This window comes from Pseudophryne corroboree, chromosome 2, assembly GCF_028390025.1.
Source record: "Pseudophryne corroboree isolate aPseCor3 chromosome 2, aPseCor3.hap2, whole genome shotgun sequence".
Classification (NCBI taxonomy): domain Eukaryota; kingdom Metazoa; phylum Chordata; class Amphibia; order Anura; family Myobatrachidae; genus Pseudophryne; species Pseudophryne corroboree.
Window position 1 is genome coordinate 805099430 of NC_086445.1, and position 16959 is coordinate 805116388.

At 45.0% G+C, this 16959-nt stretch overlaps 1 protein-coding gene across 4 annotated transcripts in view; it reads left to right on the plus strand.

The window, feature by feature from the left end:
* KDM6A (lysine demethylase 6A) overlaps nt 1-16959 on the plus strand; it is a 435435-nt gene that overhangs the window by 387264 nt on the left and 31212 nt on the right. For all 4 annotated transcript variants that reach the window (XR_010241142.1, XM_063955630.1, XM_063955632.1 and 1 more), the window contains 6 exons: nt 854-918; nt 1785-1859; nt 8611-8759; nt 9248-9362; nt 10113-10300; nt 10423-10564. Coding sequence is in view for 3 of the 4 variants with exons in the window: in XM_063955630.1 (XP_063811700.1) it covers nt 854-918; nt 1785-1859; nt 8611-8759; nt 9248-9362; nt 10113-10300; nt 10423-10564 (734 nt within the window). In the remaining variant the exon portion in view is untranslated. The remainder of the gene's footprint in view (nt 1-853; nt 919-1784; nt 1860-8610; nt 8760-9247; nt 9363-10112; nt 10301-10422; nt 10565-16959) is intronic.

Here is a 16959-nt window from a genome sequence, read left to right on the forward strand (position 1 = left end):
CTTCTCCATTCTTTTCACTGCTTCATACATCAACCCGCATGTTGTAAATGCTTTGTAACGGAAAAAAAATCTGATGTATTTGGGGTATGTTGTATTTATTCCTTAAATTAAATTGAAAATAGCTTAAAATATAACAGGTGGATGCTTCTATAATGTCACGAATGTCAACGTGACTTAAAATGTCTATATGATTTGATGGCATGTGTATTTTTTATCAACTTTTTTTTTTTCTTACGGTACTACTTAAACTGTATAGATGTCATTGTTGTATTTATACTTTGTGAGATTTTAGTGCATACATAGTGTTGTAGTGGGGGTTTTTTTTTTATTACGTTTAAATATTTTCTCAACAAAAAGTAGAAAATAAATATAAACTCTGTCACCAGTATATAGTAAGATAATGGTTTTCAACTAAGATTTCTCCCTGTGCCATGCTGTTGATGAAGCTCCAGTAGTGAAGTGCACTTGGAGCTACCATTTGCTGGTTCATCTCTGCTGTGAAATATATTGAGAATAGTAATTAGTCTTGTACAGAGGGTTCGGCTGATAAATTTTAGTTTACGTTGCTAGTTGCTGTAGCCTGCTTACACGTAGCAATATTAAGAGAAGATACTTGATACTGCCCTTACACAGGACCCAGCATTAGAACTGACAATGGGAGAACATTTATTTTACTACCCACAAGCAATACATACTTTAAGACCAATTTCAATAGAAAACTCACTTATACAACTGGTTACATTTAATGCTAAACTTTTAGGTAGTAATTTGTATGGTAGTATACATTAAACTTATGTCCCATGACTGCATATTTTGTTATTTATGTAATGAATTTATATTTTGTCCTCGCTAGGAGGAGAATGAGAAAAAAAGCCACCACAAGGACCACTCAGATAGTGAATCTACATCGTCAGATAAGTGAGTATTAAAGATTTATCATCTTCCTAATGAAGCTTATTCTAGTCTTTACTGCAGGTTAAGTATCCCTTATCCAAAATGCTTGGGACCAGAGGTATTTTGGATATCTGATTTTTCCGTAGTTTGGAATAATTGCATACCATAATGGGATATCATGGCGATGGGACCTAAGTATAAACACATAATGCATTTATGTTACATATACACCTTATAAACACAGCCTGAAGGTAATTTTAGCCAATATTTTTTATAACTTTGTGCATTAAACAAAGTGGGTGTACATTCACACAATTCATTTGTTTCATATACACCTTATACACACAGCCTGAAGGTCATTTAATATAATATTTTTAATAACTTTGTGTATTAAACAAAGTTTGTGTACATTGCGCCATCAGAAAACAAAGGTTTCACTATCTCAGTCTCACTCAAAAAAGTCTGTATTTCGGAATATTCCGTATTTCGGAATATTTGGATATGGGATACTCAACCTGTATTTATAAATTGTTTAAAGGAAAGTGTATAATGAGTTACACAAGCAGTTCCCCCCCCCCCCCACTTTATAAATGTTTGAGAAATCATTAAACTTGTTTTTTTTTCCAGTGATTCTAATGCAAACTTGTTTTGTTGAGGTGAAGCTATATCTCCTCCATAAACTAACATAGAATAACCTGGCCAAATCTTTCATTGATATAATGGCTTTAAAATCTAGCATTTGACCCTTGTTGGTGTGGTATTTTTTGGGAAGTGATGTGGGGAAGCCATACAAAACATGTTGGCGTTGATACTTGTGGATTGATTACAGTATGTAGGGTTAAGCTATTTCATGGTAGAAAAGTAATTTACATTTGTTTTTTCTCTCTTAGTTCTGGTCGGAAAAGGAAAGGACCTTTTAAAACCATTAAGTTCGGGACCAATATTGACTTGTCTGATGAAAGAAAGTAAGTATTGTGGGTAAAGGAGATCTAAAATGAATAGTAACCTTGTATTTGTCAATTCGTTAAGAGTTTAGAGGTTGTGGTTAGTGAAGAAAGGTTATTATATGGCCATAGTGAACCTCAGTTTAATATATGAGGAGTATAAGGGTTGTAATGTAAATGCTGAAATAAGTCAATGGGGGGAATGGACAGTGGGTGGAGAACTGAATGGCGGTTTCTTTGGAGGGAGCAGACACTAAAGTATGTAAAGGGGTATTAACCACTTACCTGATGATTTTTCCTTTCAAAACCTTTCATAACATTGTGGTTTTTTTTTGTTTGTTTTTTATTTAATATAGTTTAAGAAGTATTTTTTTAAACCATTTAAATATTATATTATGCACAACTGCAGAACGGCTCTCCTTATCAAAAGCTGGGGGACAGAGTGGGGCATATGCAATCACATGTAATCTGACCATGTGGGGCGGTACAGTCACATGTAATCTGACCATGCCAGTTAAAGTCGTTAAGAAAGATTAAGTGAGGCTTTCCATATACCCTTATGTTATTTTCTGTTCAGCTAATGTAATTTCATTCTAGACATAAACCATAATTATTTGCAGATTATTATGATTATTAATGGGATGCTTTTCTTCACAAGTACTTGAGAATAGACAAGCTCCCCTATGCACACCAGTTAATGGTTTTTCCCCTGCAATGTGCTATTTTAAGTAAGAAAACAATATTGTTATTTCATGCACTTATTTCGTTACAGCAACAGCTATTATGTGGCTACATTGGACAGTTACTGTAAAATGTCTTCAATAGTTCTTATCTTTCTATGTTTATTATATAATCTTATTTCTCTAGCATCCATAACGGATATTTGGGGAGAATTAGTATGATGGGGTATAGACGGGGTCCAAGGAGCCGGTGCACTTTAAATTTCTTCACCGGGTGTGCTGGCTCCTCCCCTCTATGCCCCCTCCCACAGGCAGTTTAGAAAAAAGTACCCTCAGGAGAGGATGCACATCTCTGCAGCTTCAGAGGATTTTCTTCAATTTCTTTTAAGCGTTTGTTATTTTTGGTATGCTGTTTGGGCAACAGCATACCTGCACCGTGGGAACTAGGGGGGAAGGGCGGTCACTGGCCTTGCGAAGTGCAGAGGGGTGGTTGTTCAGCAGGGCACTGCGCCTTGGCTGTCACAATCGCAGCACGCCGCCCACCCCTAACATATGCCTGAATGTGACGACTGTGGTGAGTACAAAGCGGGGGCCCCGCTAGGGGGGTCCCTCGGTTCAAAGTGCGTCTGGCGCGGCATACGAGACCCACCTGGGGGGACCTGCAAGAGCCCCCATGTAGACTGGCTTCATAATAGCTTGAACTAGCACTTGTGTGATGTTTTTAAGCAAACAGAAGACATTGCCAGTATAAAAAATCACTGTAGCGCCGGCGCCATTGAAGGGGGCGGTGCTACCTCAGAGCGGGACCAGAGGCATTTTGGCGCCTTCCTCTGCTTAATGCAGCCTCAGACAGCGCACACAGCGCTTCCTGCCTCACAAGACATGCTGGAAAACTGGTACAGGGTGTAGCAAAGGGGGAGAGCTGCTATTGTACACTATCTGGGTCCTCTACAGGACAGAAATTATTAGTGTTATGATGCCCATACACTTGTGCGATGCTCCACGACGCGACATCGCGAGGTATCGCACCGGCAGTTCAGGTGCGATGAAATTGCGCTTGAACTGCCAAAGTGATTACCATGCGATAGATCGCATGGTGGGCACGTCACCGCCGAGTGGAAACAGCCTCTGGCCGCTACCGGCGGGTGCCTATCGCACATCGCAGTGCAATATATCGCATGTGTTTTTAAAAACACATGCGATTGCACTGCGATGCGATAAATATTAAGTGCAGCACATACTATCATGCAACGCGATATTAGAGCGGCGTGCCCGCGCATCGCCTCGCATGGTACCTTAAATGTGCATACAATCCTTTGATTTGTCTCACAGATGCGGTCAAAATCGAAGGATTGTATGCCATATCTCACAAGTGTATGGGCTACGTTACTGTGATATAATTAGCTGTCAGCCTCACTGGGGCTGCTAGGGGTGTGCTGGTGTCTCTCTCTTTCTCTCTGTCTCTCCTCTCACATACAGTAAGGACAGGCTTGAAAAGTATTACTGTCTGTGTCGTCTTGGGTTTACTGTGAAACATGTACACACAAGCTGTGCAGGGTATGTCACACTAGATTCTCTACAGTATCATCTGATTCTGTTTCTTGTTAACAATGCAGCCAATCTTCACAAATCAGTGAAGGGGCTGGGGGAGAAGGTCCAGAGCCCTCCTGGCTAGGGTCTCTTAAAACTATGATGTTTGATATGTCATCCCAGCTCACTGCTAATGTACAGAAAACTCAGCTACTACAACGGGCTGTTGCAGACTTAGCTGCTAGGGCAGATGTTACACAACCTTCCCCCTTCTCATGCAGCACCACAAAAGCGTGGTTTGCCTGCTCTACTCTCTGATTCAGATGAGGAAATACAGGAGGATGGGGAGTACTTGGATCCCGTTGGTGGGGATTCTGATTCTGCTCAGGGTATTGAACTCCCTCATACTGGCTATACGGGACGTGTTAAAGCTCCCTCTAGAGGACGCTGCGTCACAGCAGTCATTTTTCGTTACACAAAACAAGCCTAATGTCACTTCCCCTGATTCTACAGAGTTAGATGACTTATTCAAGTTAGCCTGGAAAAATCCAGACAAAAAATTACAAATTTTTTGTATGTATCAGTCTCTCGACTGTCCAAAAAGGCGGTGCTACCTGCCCCGGGCTCCTTAACTATAAAGGATCCTGGGGACAGAAAAATTTAAGCTACACTCAAATCTATTTACATGGCAGCAGGTGTATCGCAGAGGCTGGTCATAGCAGATTGCTGGATGATGACCCATGCCATTAATTCGTGGGCTACTCAAATTCAGGGGGCCTCTCCGGGGATATGCCTCTGGTCACTATGGTGACTCTCCTCAAGCACATTCAGGACACTACACGCGTCCTGTGTGACTCGCTTAAGGAGATGGGTGATATTAATGCTAGGACTTCCGCCATTGCAGTATCGGCACGAAGGGCTCTGTGGTTGCGTCAGTGGATAGCGGACGCAGAATCAAAGCGCAGTGTGGAATCCCTCCCCTTTTCTGGGGAATGGCTCTTTGGGGTTGAGTTGGATACGTGGATTTCCAAACTCATGGTTGGGAAATCCACATTTCTCCCTCTGGGGCCCCGCCGGCTAGGCGTTCCTACCCGGGGCAGTCTGTGCAGTCCTTTTGGCCTAACAGATTATGATCTAGGACCAGAGGTGCCTCCAATGCAAATAGAGGCACCATAGGTAACGCAAAAAGACCTGCCACTACCGGTTCTCAGGAACAGAGCACCAGTTCTGCTTCCACTAAGTCCTCAGCATGACTCTGCCCACCCACCCCGAGGAGATCTCGAGGTGGGAACTCGGCTGCGTTACTTAAGCTGCATCTGGGAAGGCTCCTGCCAGGATACCTGGGTAAGGGAACTCATTTCTCAGGGCTACAAGCTGGAGTTCGACAATGCTCCTCCCCAACGATTTATCAAATCAAGCTTACCAGCTTTGGAGGATACGCAGGTTACGTTACAACAGTCCATCCGAAAGTTGGCCCAGTCCCACGTCATTGTTCCAGTACCGATACCACAACGAGGCAGGGGTTATTACTCCAACCTGCTTGTGGTACCAAAGCCGGACGGCTCGGTATGGCCCATTTTGAATCTAAAGTCCTTGAATCCTTACCTGAAGGTTTTCAAGTTCAAAATGGAATCCCTGAGAGCATTTATTGCGGGCCTGGAAGAACCGGAATTCCTGGTTTCCTTGGATATCAAGGACGCCTACCTTCATATTCCAGTTTGGCCCCTCATCAGGCTTATCTGAAGTTTGCCCTGCTGGACGATCATTACCAGTTCCAGACACTACCCTTTGACCTGTCCACGGCTCTGACGGTATTCACGAAGGTGATAGCGGAGATGATGCTCCGATCTTCTGATAAAAGCAAGATCCAGGGAGCTTTTATTGCTCCATATTGAACACACTATCCAACTTCTGTCACACCATGGTTGGATTCTCAATCTACAGAAGTCCCACCTGGAGCCGACCCAACGGCTCCTGTTCCTGGGGATGTTGCTGGATACAGTGACCAAGAGTGTTCCTCCCGGAGGACAAAGCGAGACAACTTCAGGAGATGGTCCGCATGGGGCTTCGACCTACTCAAGTATCCATCTTTGCATAAGATTGTTGGGGAAGGTTCCATGCCAGAACATTTCAATTGGATCTCCTGAGCAAGTGGTCCGGATCACATCTACAGATGCACCGGCTGATTCGTCTGTCACTTCAGGCCAGGATTTCCCTCCTGTGGTGGCTGCAGTCCTCCAACTTACTGGAAGGCCAGAGTTTTGGGACTCCGGATTGGACCCTCCTCCGACTGATGTGAAGATGGGGTGCTGTCATACAGGGTGCACAGTTCCAGGACAGGTGGTCAGCCCACGAAGCCCTCCTTCCGATCAACATTCTGGAACTTCGGGTGATCTACAATGCTATACTTCAGGCCTCACCTCTGCTCACAGATCACGCGATTCAAGTTCAGTCGGACAACGCCACAACAGTGGCGTACATAAATCGACAAGGAGGAACAAAAAGCAGATCCTGGATGTGAGAGGTGTCAAAAATACTCATCTGGGCAGAAAGAAATGCAGGAGCACTATTGGCGATCTTCATTCCGGGTGTGGACAACTGGGAAGCGGACTTCCTGAGCCGTCACGATCTCCACCCGGGGGAGTGGGGGCTCCACCATCAGGTGTTCCAACAGATCATCCACCGGTGGGGCTGCCCGCAGATAAACATGATGGCTTATCGTCTCAACAAGAAGCTTCACTGGTATTGCTCACGAACCAGGGACACTTAGGAGAGGGCAGTGGATGCACTGACGTCGCCTTGGCCTTACCGGCTGGTCTACCGGTTTCCTCTGATTCCGTTGCTCACAAGACAGCTCAAGCGAAACAGAAATCGGGGATTTCAGACAATTCTGATTGGCCTCAGAGGGCATGGTATGCGGACCTTCTGGTCATGTCCGTTGAAGACCCTTGGCCTCTACCACTAAGAAGCGATCTTCAACAAGGTCCGTTCGTATACCCGGACTTACAGCGACTTTGTTTGACGGCATGGAGGTTGAGCGGAACATCTAGCTCATAAAGGCCTTCCAAAATGGTTATTGCTACCATGGTTCAGGCCAGGAAACTTGTGACGTCAAAACTCTATCATATCTGGAGAAGATATGTCTCTTGGTGCAAGGAACGCACGTATCCGCGTGCAGAGTTCCACTTGGGACACTAATTACGTTTCCTGCAGGCTGGTGTGGATAAGGGCTTGCGTCTGGGTTCCATTAAGGTCCAGATTTCAGCTCTCTCCATTTTCTTCCAAAGAAAATTGGCACTGTTGCCATAAGTACAGACCTTCTTGCAAGGGGTACTCCACATGCAACCTTCTTTTGTGCCGCCTACGGCACCCTGGGATTTGAATGTGGTCTTGGAATTTCAACAGTCCTCCTGTTTTGAGCCTCTGATGATGGTAGAAGACAAGTACCTCACGTGGAAGACAGTGATGTTACTGGCCCTGGCTTCTGCTAGACGTATCTCAGAATTGGGGGGCCTTATCGTGTAAGAGCCCGTACTTGGTCTTTTATGACGACAGAGTGGAGCTCAGGACTAGGCAGCATTTCCTGCTGAAGGTTGTCTCTGCTTTTCACCTGAATCAACCTGTTGTGGTTCTGTCCAGTTCAGACACTTCTGTTCCTCTGGAGGCATTGGATGCTGTGCGAGCCTTGAAGATCTATGTCAAGCGAACGGCTCAGATCAGAAAGACGGATTCCTTGTTTGTGCTCTATGATGCGCAGAAAAAGGGTTGTCCTGCTTCAAAACAGTCCATTGCTCGTTGGCTTAGTCTTACTATCCAACAGGCGTATGTATCGGCAGCCTTACCTTTTCCTCGGTCTTTGAAGGCCCACTCTACAAGATCAGTGGGCTCTTCCCGGGCGGCTGCCCGTGGAGTCTCGGCCTTGCAACTATGCAGAGCTGCTACCTGGTCGGGGAAGAACACCTTTGGGAAGTTCTACAAGTTCGGTAACTTGTCCAAAGAGGATACCCAGTTTGGTCAGGCGGTGCTGCAGAAGTCTCCGCACATTCCCGCTTGTTCTGAAAGCTTTGGGATGTCACCATCGTACTAGATCTCCCCAATATCTTTTATGGATGCTAGAGAAAATAGGATTTAAATTACCTACTGGTGAATCCTTTTCTCGTAGTCTGTAAGGGATATTGGGTGCCCGCCTCAGTGCGTTGACTTTTCTGCAGGTTCTATGTTATGTGGTTACCTGTTCAGCTGTTGCGGTTATTGTTACCAGCCGTTGCTGGTTGTTATATGTTCGTGGTGTAGTGGTATTAAATCTCACCACTCTTTGTTATCTTGTTCCTTCTCTCATATATGTCCTTTTTCCTTCGGGCATTGTTTTACCTATAACTGCCTGTGGGAGGGGGCATAGAGGGGAGGAGCCAGCATACCCATTGAGGAAATTTAAAGTGCACCGACTCCTTTGGACCCTGTCTATACCCCATCCTACTAAGTCTTCTCACTATCCCTTATGGACTACAAGAAAAGGATTTACCGGTAGGTAATTAAAATCCTATTTTCTTTTCACTTCAAAGGTGGAAATTACAGCTACATGAATTGACCAAACTTCCAGCATTTGCGCGTGTTGTATCTGCTGGAAATCTCCTAAGTCATGTTGGTCACACTATTTTAGGAATGAATACTGTACAGCTCTACATGAAGGTCCCGAGCAGCAGAACACCTGGTTTGTATTATGACAATTTGAATAATTAACAATGTGTACTGTATTTTCCATGATGGTGTAATGATCCATGTACTACAAATTTACTATGCTTCTTTCAAGTGGATTATTTAGTAATCAGTTAGGAGAAAAAAACAATTTTCAAATGTACCCATCTACTCTGCAAAATAAATATTATCTTGCAGAAAAGGCCCTAGCCTCCCCAGTAGAAATACCTCGCCCATTCCCAAATTTGTGATTGCTTGCCATTGGCATTTATACCTTTCTTATACTATTCTAATATGGGTAATAAATATTCCACCATGTTAAAATATTAATACGAATCATGTGGAGACGCAGTTAAAATCCACTTTCACGAATTAACTAGCCATTAATGTACATTTAGTTGAGTGTGTTTTACTTTTTTCCAAATTTCTCATGCAACTCTTCCACTAACCACTGCTGCGCTATTTTCATGCTGGTTTTATTAATATTTTTTCCTCTGAATACAGGTCATCAAGAGAACAATAATTTTTGTTCAGTGAATATAAATATTGGGCCAGGAGACTGTGAATGGTTTGTTGTCCCGGAGTCATACTGGTGTGTCATGAATGACTTCTGTGAAAAGTAAGTGATAAAGTAAATGTGAACATAAAGTAATGTGCTTAGAAGTTTAAAAAGTATACATACTTAAGCATCAGTAACATCTGTACAATGAATGCCCAAGTGTACAAAACCTTACTGATCTTTCTGTTCCAGTGCTGCGTTGGGGAAAATATGTACTTGTACCTATGAACACTGCAGTGTCGTGATTTTATCAGAAATAATGAAGTTGGCATTGTACTTTTTAAAGCCCTTCAGAAATCAATACTGATCATTTTGTATTTGATTGAGATTTTTTTCCACCTTATGTTCCATTCATGTAGTTTTGTACAGAGCTTAAGCTTTCGCAGTTCTGACCACCTAGCATCCCTGGGGGAAGGGGTATCCAAAAAGCTGCTGTAAATTACCACAGCTAATGCATACCCCGGGGGCTATACAATTAGCCCTGACAAACCGGTACTTTTCTGGGATTATGCTTCACATACCTCAGGCATGCAAAGCAAAATCCCTGATAACCAACCCATAGAGATGTTTGGATTTTTTTCCGCAAAAATGCACGGGTCCAGGGACATTTTTTGACAGAATAAAACAGGCTATAATTGGATATCCCAATAATGACCATCGGGCTAAAATCGCAATATTAGCCGTTTTTTTTTCCCTGTAAAAAATTAGCTCTGCTTATAGGATACCACCCCTTGATGTAGGTTGTCTTTGGACATTGGGCATTTTGTGTGAAATTGTTTTTTGATCATTATATTATATCTTTCCATACAGAAATAATATAAATTTCCTTTTGGGATCATGGTGGCCAAATTTGGAAGACCTGTATGAAGCAAACGTTCCAGTCTACAGATTTATCCAAAGGCCTGGTGACTTAGTTTGGATAAATGCTGGAACAGTCCACTGGGTTCAAGCAATTGGCTGGTGTAACAACATTGCGTGGAATGTTGGGCCTCTTACAGGTAATCATGCCCAAGTGTGTGTAAATGTTTCTAATACAGTAATATGTAATGTATAGAAATTGTGAACTAAATTGAGAGTTGAGAGTTCTGTGGGGTTTTTATGTAACATTTATTTTTTTCAGCATACCAATATAAACTAGCTGTGGAACGGTACGAATGGAACAAATTACAGTGTGTAAAATCTGTAGTACCAATGGTTCATCTCTCTTGGAACATGGCAAAGAACATTAAAGTCTCTGATCCAAAACTCTTTGAAATGATTAAGTAAGTAACTATAATGGTGGCATTTACTCTTTGTAGACCCACCCACCCCCCCACACACACACTATTTACTACTTTTAGTATGCTGTATATAAACTCACCTTATTGTTCTGACCGCAGGCGTCCCAAGCACCGGAGTGATCTTTACTTTCCTGTACTGAGAGAAAAGGGTTTAGGTACTAAAGGAGGGGGGTAGGGGGGTATTCAATTAGTGGCAAAATCATAGCTATTTACCGCGATTGGCAGGTTCGACATTTTCGCCTCTTTTTTTTTTTTTCTGTATCAAAAACTGACTGACTTTTCGTGAGTGTGTGCGCTCCCGCAATTCACACTATTCACACTATTCAAATGCAAATTAGCGAAAATTGGTGCCGGAAGTGAAAAGTGTGTTAATCAGTTTGAACCCCCCCCCCCCCCCAAAAAAAAAAACCTAAACTAACATTGGATAACAGAATGAAAGTTTATTATTGGTTATAATAAACATATCTCTGGTACTTTAAATTGAATAAAATGGCTGTTATATGCAAAAAAAAGTGGAAACGGACCAGTTACTCCCACTTGAAAGTATAAAAAAGCTTGTCCCACTCATAAAGCACCCCAGTATACCTGTCCCATCCCTTGTACCCCAATTTCCATCATTTTGCACATTCACCCCAAAAATTACATGTCATTAATGGCCCATTTAAAATAATTAAAAACACCTAAATGCCTAATTAGTCATTCAGGGGGAGTCCCAGGGGTTCAGAACCAAATTCCAAAATTTTTAGATTAAAATAGGGATTTTCCCCAAGTTTATCTCCAGCTCAGAGTTGGGGAATTGAAATTTGTGGTAAACTTACTGCGAAAACGTTTTTTGCGGACAGTAGAATAGGCACTTCTGCAAATTTACCATGATTAGCTGTAAATTTGCGGGTGTTACCTCGAAACCGCGATTTCACCGCTAAATGAATACCCCCTAAGTATTAATAAAATGTTTTTACACACAACATATGACCACTTCTGTACTCATGACCATTGCAGTTTGGGTTTGATTTGATTAATGTGCGGGGACACGTAAGTAATTATAGGCGCCCCCACAGTGTTGGCAGAATTAAAGAATGAGGTTTTCTTACAATGGGCTACTTCTTTTTAGTCTGTTATTTGTCAACAAAATATGTGCTCCCCAAGATTATGGGGTATATGCAATTGCCGGCGAATCGCGGCAATTTTTTGCCCGTTTTTTCTCTGACGTCCTAGTGGATGCTGGGACTCCGTAAGGACCATGGGGAATAGCGGCTCCGCAGGAGACAGGGCACAAGAATAAAAGCTCTTTAGGATCATGTGGTGTGCACTGGCTCCTCCCCCTATGACCCTCCTCCAAGCCTCAGTTAGATTTTTGTGCCCGAACGAGAAGGGTGCAGGCTAGGTGGCTCTCCTGAGCTGCTTAGAATAAAAGTATATTTTAGGTTTTTTTATTTTCAGTGAGTCCTGCTGGCAACAGGCTCACTGCATCGTGGGACTAAGGGGAGAAGAAACGGACTCGCCTGCGTGCAGAGTGGATCGGGTTTCTTAGGCTACTGGACATTAGCTCCAGAGGGACGATCACAGGTTCAGCCTGGATGGGTCCCGGAGCCGCGCCGCCGGCCCCCTTACAGAGCCAGAAGAGCGAAGAGGTCCGGTGAAATCGGCGGCAGAAGACGATCCTGTCTTCAGACTAAGGTAGCGCACAGCACCGCAGCTGTGCGCCATTGCTCTCAGCACACTTCACACTCCGGTCACTGAGGGTGCAGGGCGCTGGGGGGGAGCACCCTGAGACGCAATATAACAGATAATACCTTAGGTTGGCTAAAGAATACATCACATATAGCTCTTGGGCTATATGGATGTATTTTAACCCCTGCCATTTTTTACAGAAAAAGCGGGAGATAAGGACGTCGTGAAGGGGCGGAGCCTATCTCCTCAGCACACAAGCGCCATTTTCCCTCACAGCTCCGCTGGAAGGACGGCTCCCTGACTCTCCCCTGCAGACTTGCTACTGAATCAGGGTAAAAAAGAGAAGGGGGGGCACTATTGGCAGCTAAAAACTATACAGCAGCTATAAGGAAATAACACTTATATAAGGTTATCCCTGTATATATATATATAGCGCTTGGTGTGTGCTGGCAGACTCTCCCTCTGTCTCTCCAAAGGGCTTGTGGGGTCCTGTCCTCTATCAGAGCATTCCCGGTGTGTGTGCTGTGTGTCGGTACGTGTGTGTCGACATGTATGAGGAGGAAAATGATGTGGAGGCGGAGCAATTGCCTGGGTTAGTGATGTCACCTCCTAGGGAGTCGACACCTGACTGGATGATCGTATTTAAAGAATTAAGTCATAATGTCAGCACTTTGCAAAGAACGGTTGATGACATGAGACAGCCGGCAAATCAATTAGTGCCTGTCCAGGCGTCTCAGACACCGTCAGGGGCCCTAAAACGCCCGTTACCTCAGTGGGTCGACACAGACCCAGACACAGATACTTAGTCTAGTGTCGACGGTGAGGAGACAAACGTAATGTCCAGTAGGGCCACACGTTACATGATCACGGCAATGAAGGAAGCATTGAACATTTCTGACACTACAAGTACCACAAAGAAGGGTATTATGTGGGGTGTGAAAAAACTACCAATAGTTTTCCCTGAGTCAGATGAGTTAAATGAGGTGTGTGATAAAGCGTGGGTTTCCCCCGACAAAAAACTGCTAATTTCTAAAAAATTATTGGCACTATATCCTTTCCCGTTAGAGGTTAGGACACGTTGGGAAACACCCCCTAGGGTAGATAAGGCGCTCACACGTTTATCAAAACAAGTAGCGTTACCGTCTCCTGATACGGCCACCCTCAAAGAACCAGCAGATAGAAGGCTGGAAAATATTCTTAAAAGTATATACACACATACTGGTGTTCTACTGCGACCAGCAATCGCTTCAGCCTGGATGTGCAGTGCTGGCGTCGCGTGGTCGGATTCCCTGACTGAAAATATTGATACCCTGGATAGGGACAATATACTGTTAACTATAGAGCATTTGAAGGATGCATTACTATATATGCGTGATGCACAGAGGGATATTTGCACCCTGGCATCAAGAGTAAGTGCTATGTCCATTTCTGCCAGAAGAGCGTTATGGACGCGACAGTGGTCAGGAGATGCGGATTCCAAACGACATATGGAAGTATTGCCGTATAAAGGGGAGGAGTTATTTGGGGCTGGTCTATCGGACCTGGTGGCCACGGCAACGGCTGGAAAATCCACCTTTTTACCCCAGGTCACTTCACATCAGCAGAAAAAGACACCGTCTTTTCAAACTCAGTCCTTTCGTTCCCATAAGTACAAGCGAGCTAAAGGCCATTCCTTCCTGCCCCGGGGCAGAGGAAGGGGAAAAAGACTGCACCATGCAGCCGCTTCCCAGGAGCAGAAGCCCTCCCCTGCTTCTGCCAAGTCTTCAGCATGACGCTGGGGCTTTACAAGCAGACTCAGACATGGTGGGGGCCCGTCTCAAGAATTTCAACGCGCAGTGGGCTCACTCGCAAGTGGACCCCTGGATTCTACAGGTGGTATCGCAGGGGTACAAACTGGAATTCGAGGCGTTTCCCCCTCGCCGGTTCCTGAAGTCTGCTCTACCAAAGTCTCCCTCCGACAGGGAGGCAGTTTTGGAAGCCATTCACAAGCTGTATTCCCAGCAGGTGATAATCAAGGTACCCCTCCTACAACAGGGAAAGGGGTATTATTCCACGCTGTTTGTGGTACCGAAGCCGGACGGCTCGGTGAGACCAATTTTAAATCTGAAATCCCTGAACACTTACATAAAGAGGTTCAAATTCAAGATGGAATCACTCAGAACGGTGATAGCAAACCTGGAAGAAGGGGACTATATGGTGTCTCTGGACATCAAGGATGCTTATCTCCACGTCCCAATCTACCCGTCTCACCAAGGGTACCTCAGGTTTGTAGTACAAAACTGTCATTATCCGTTTCAGACGCTGCCGTTTGGGTTGTCCACGGCACCTCGGGTCTTTACCAAGGTAATGGCCGAAATGATGATTCTTCTTCGAAGAAAAGGCATCTTAATTATCCCTTACTTGGACGATCTCCTGATAAGGGCAAGGTCCAGGGAACAGTTAGAAGTCGGAGTAGCACTATCTCAGGTAGTGTTACGTCAGCACGGGTGGATCCTAAATATTCCAAAATCGCAGCTGATTCCAACGACACGTCTACTGTTCCTAGGAATGATTCTGGACACAGTCCAGAAAAAGGTGTTTCTCCCGGAGGAGAAGGCCAGGGAGTTATCCGAGCTAGTCAGGAACCTCCTAAAACCAGGCCAGGTGTCAGTGCACGAGGGTCCTGGGAAAAATGGTGGCTTGTTACGAAGCAATTCCATTCGGAAGATTCCATGCAAGAACGTTTCAGTGGGATCTACTGGACAAATGGTCCGGATCGCATCTTCAGATGCATCAGCGGATAACCCTGTCGACAAGGACAAGGGTGTCTCTTCTGTGGTGGCTGCAGAGTGCTCATCTACTAGAGGGCCGCAGATTTGGCATTCAGGATTGGGTCCTGGTGACCACGGACGCCAGCCTGAGAGGCTGGGGGGCAGTCACACAGGGAAAAAATTTCCAGGGCTTGTGGTCAAGCATGGAAACATCTCTTCATATAAACATTCTGGAACTAAGGGCCATTTACAATGCCCTAAGTCAAGCGAAACCCCTGCTTCAGGGTCAGGCGGTATTGATCCAATCGGACAACATCACGTCAGTCGCCCACGTAAACAGACAGGGCGGCACGAGAAGCAGGAGGGCAATGGCAGAAGCTGCAAGGATTCTTCGCTGGGCGGAAAATCATGTGATAGCACTGTCAGCAGTGTTCATTCCGGGAGTGGACGACTGGGAAGCAGACTTCCTCAGCAGACACGACCTTCACCCGGGAGAGTGGGGACTTCACCCAGAAGTCTTCCACCTGATTGTAAACCGTTGGGAAAAACCAAAGGTGGACATGATGGCGTCACGTCTAAACAAAAAACTAGACCGATATTGCGCCAGGTCAAGGGACCCTCAGGCAATAGCGGTGGACGCTCTGGTGACACCGTGGGTGTTCCAGTCAGTGTATGTGTTCCCTCCTCTGCCTCTCATACCAAAAGTACTGAGAATCATAAGAAGGAGAGGAGTAAGAACGATACTCGTGGTTCCGGATTGGCCAAGAAGGACTTGGTACCCGGAACTTCAAGAGATGCTCACGGAAGACCCGTGGCCTCTACCTCTAAGAAAGGACCTGCTCCAGCAGGGGCCTTGTCTGTTCCAAGACTTACCGCGGCTGCGTTTGACGGCATGGCGGTTGAACGCCGGATCCTGAAGGAAAAAGGCATTCCAGATGAAGTCATCCCTACCCAGGTCAAAGCCAGGAAGGATGTAACCGCAAAACATTATCACCGCATTTGGCGAATATATGTTGCGTGGTGTGAGGCCAAGAAGGCCCCTACAGAGGAATTTCAACTGGGTCGTTTCCTCCATTTCCTGCAAACAGGACTGTCTATGGGCCTAAAATTAGGGTCCATTAAAGTTCAAATTTCGGCCCTGTCGATTTTCTTCCAGAAAGAACTGGCTTCAGTACCTGAAGTTCAGACATTTGTAAAAGGGGTACTGCATATACAACCTCCTTTTGTGCCTCCAGTGGCACCTTGGGATCTCAATGTTGTTTTGAGGTTCATTAAGTCACATTGGTTTGAACCACTCACCACTGTGGACTTAAAATATCTCACATGGAAGGTGACGATGCTGTTAGCCCTGGCTTCAGCCAGGCGTGTGTCAGAATTGGCGGCTTTATCATATAAAAGCCCTTACTTAATTTTTCATTCTGACAGGGCAGAATTGAGGACTCGTCCTCAATTTCTCCCTAAGGTGGTTTTCTGCTTTTCACATGAACCAACCTATTGTGGTGCCTGCGGCTACCAGGGACTTGGAGGACTCCAAGTTACTTGACGTTGTCAGGGCCCTGAAAATATATGTTTCCAGGACGGCTGGAGTCAGAAAGTCTGACTCGCTGTTTATCCTGTATGCACCCAACAAGCTGGGTGCTCCTGCTTCTAAGCAGACTATTGCTCGTTGGATTTGTAGTACAATTCAGCTTGCACATTCTGTGGCAGGCCTGCCACAGCCAAAATCTGTAAAAGCCCATTCCACAAGGAAAGTGGGCTCATCTTGGGCGGCTGCCCGAGGGGTCTCGGCTTTACAACTTTGCCGAGCAGCTACTTGGTCAGGGGCAAACACGTTTGCTAAATTCTACAAATTTGATACCCTGGCTGAGGAGGACCTGGAGTTCTCTCATTCGGTGCTGCAGAGTCATCCGCACTCTCCCGCCCGTTTGGGAGCTTTGGTATAATCCCCATGGTCCT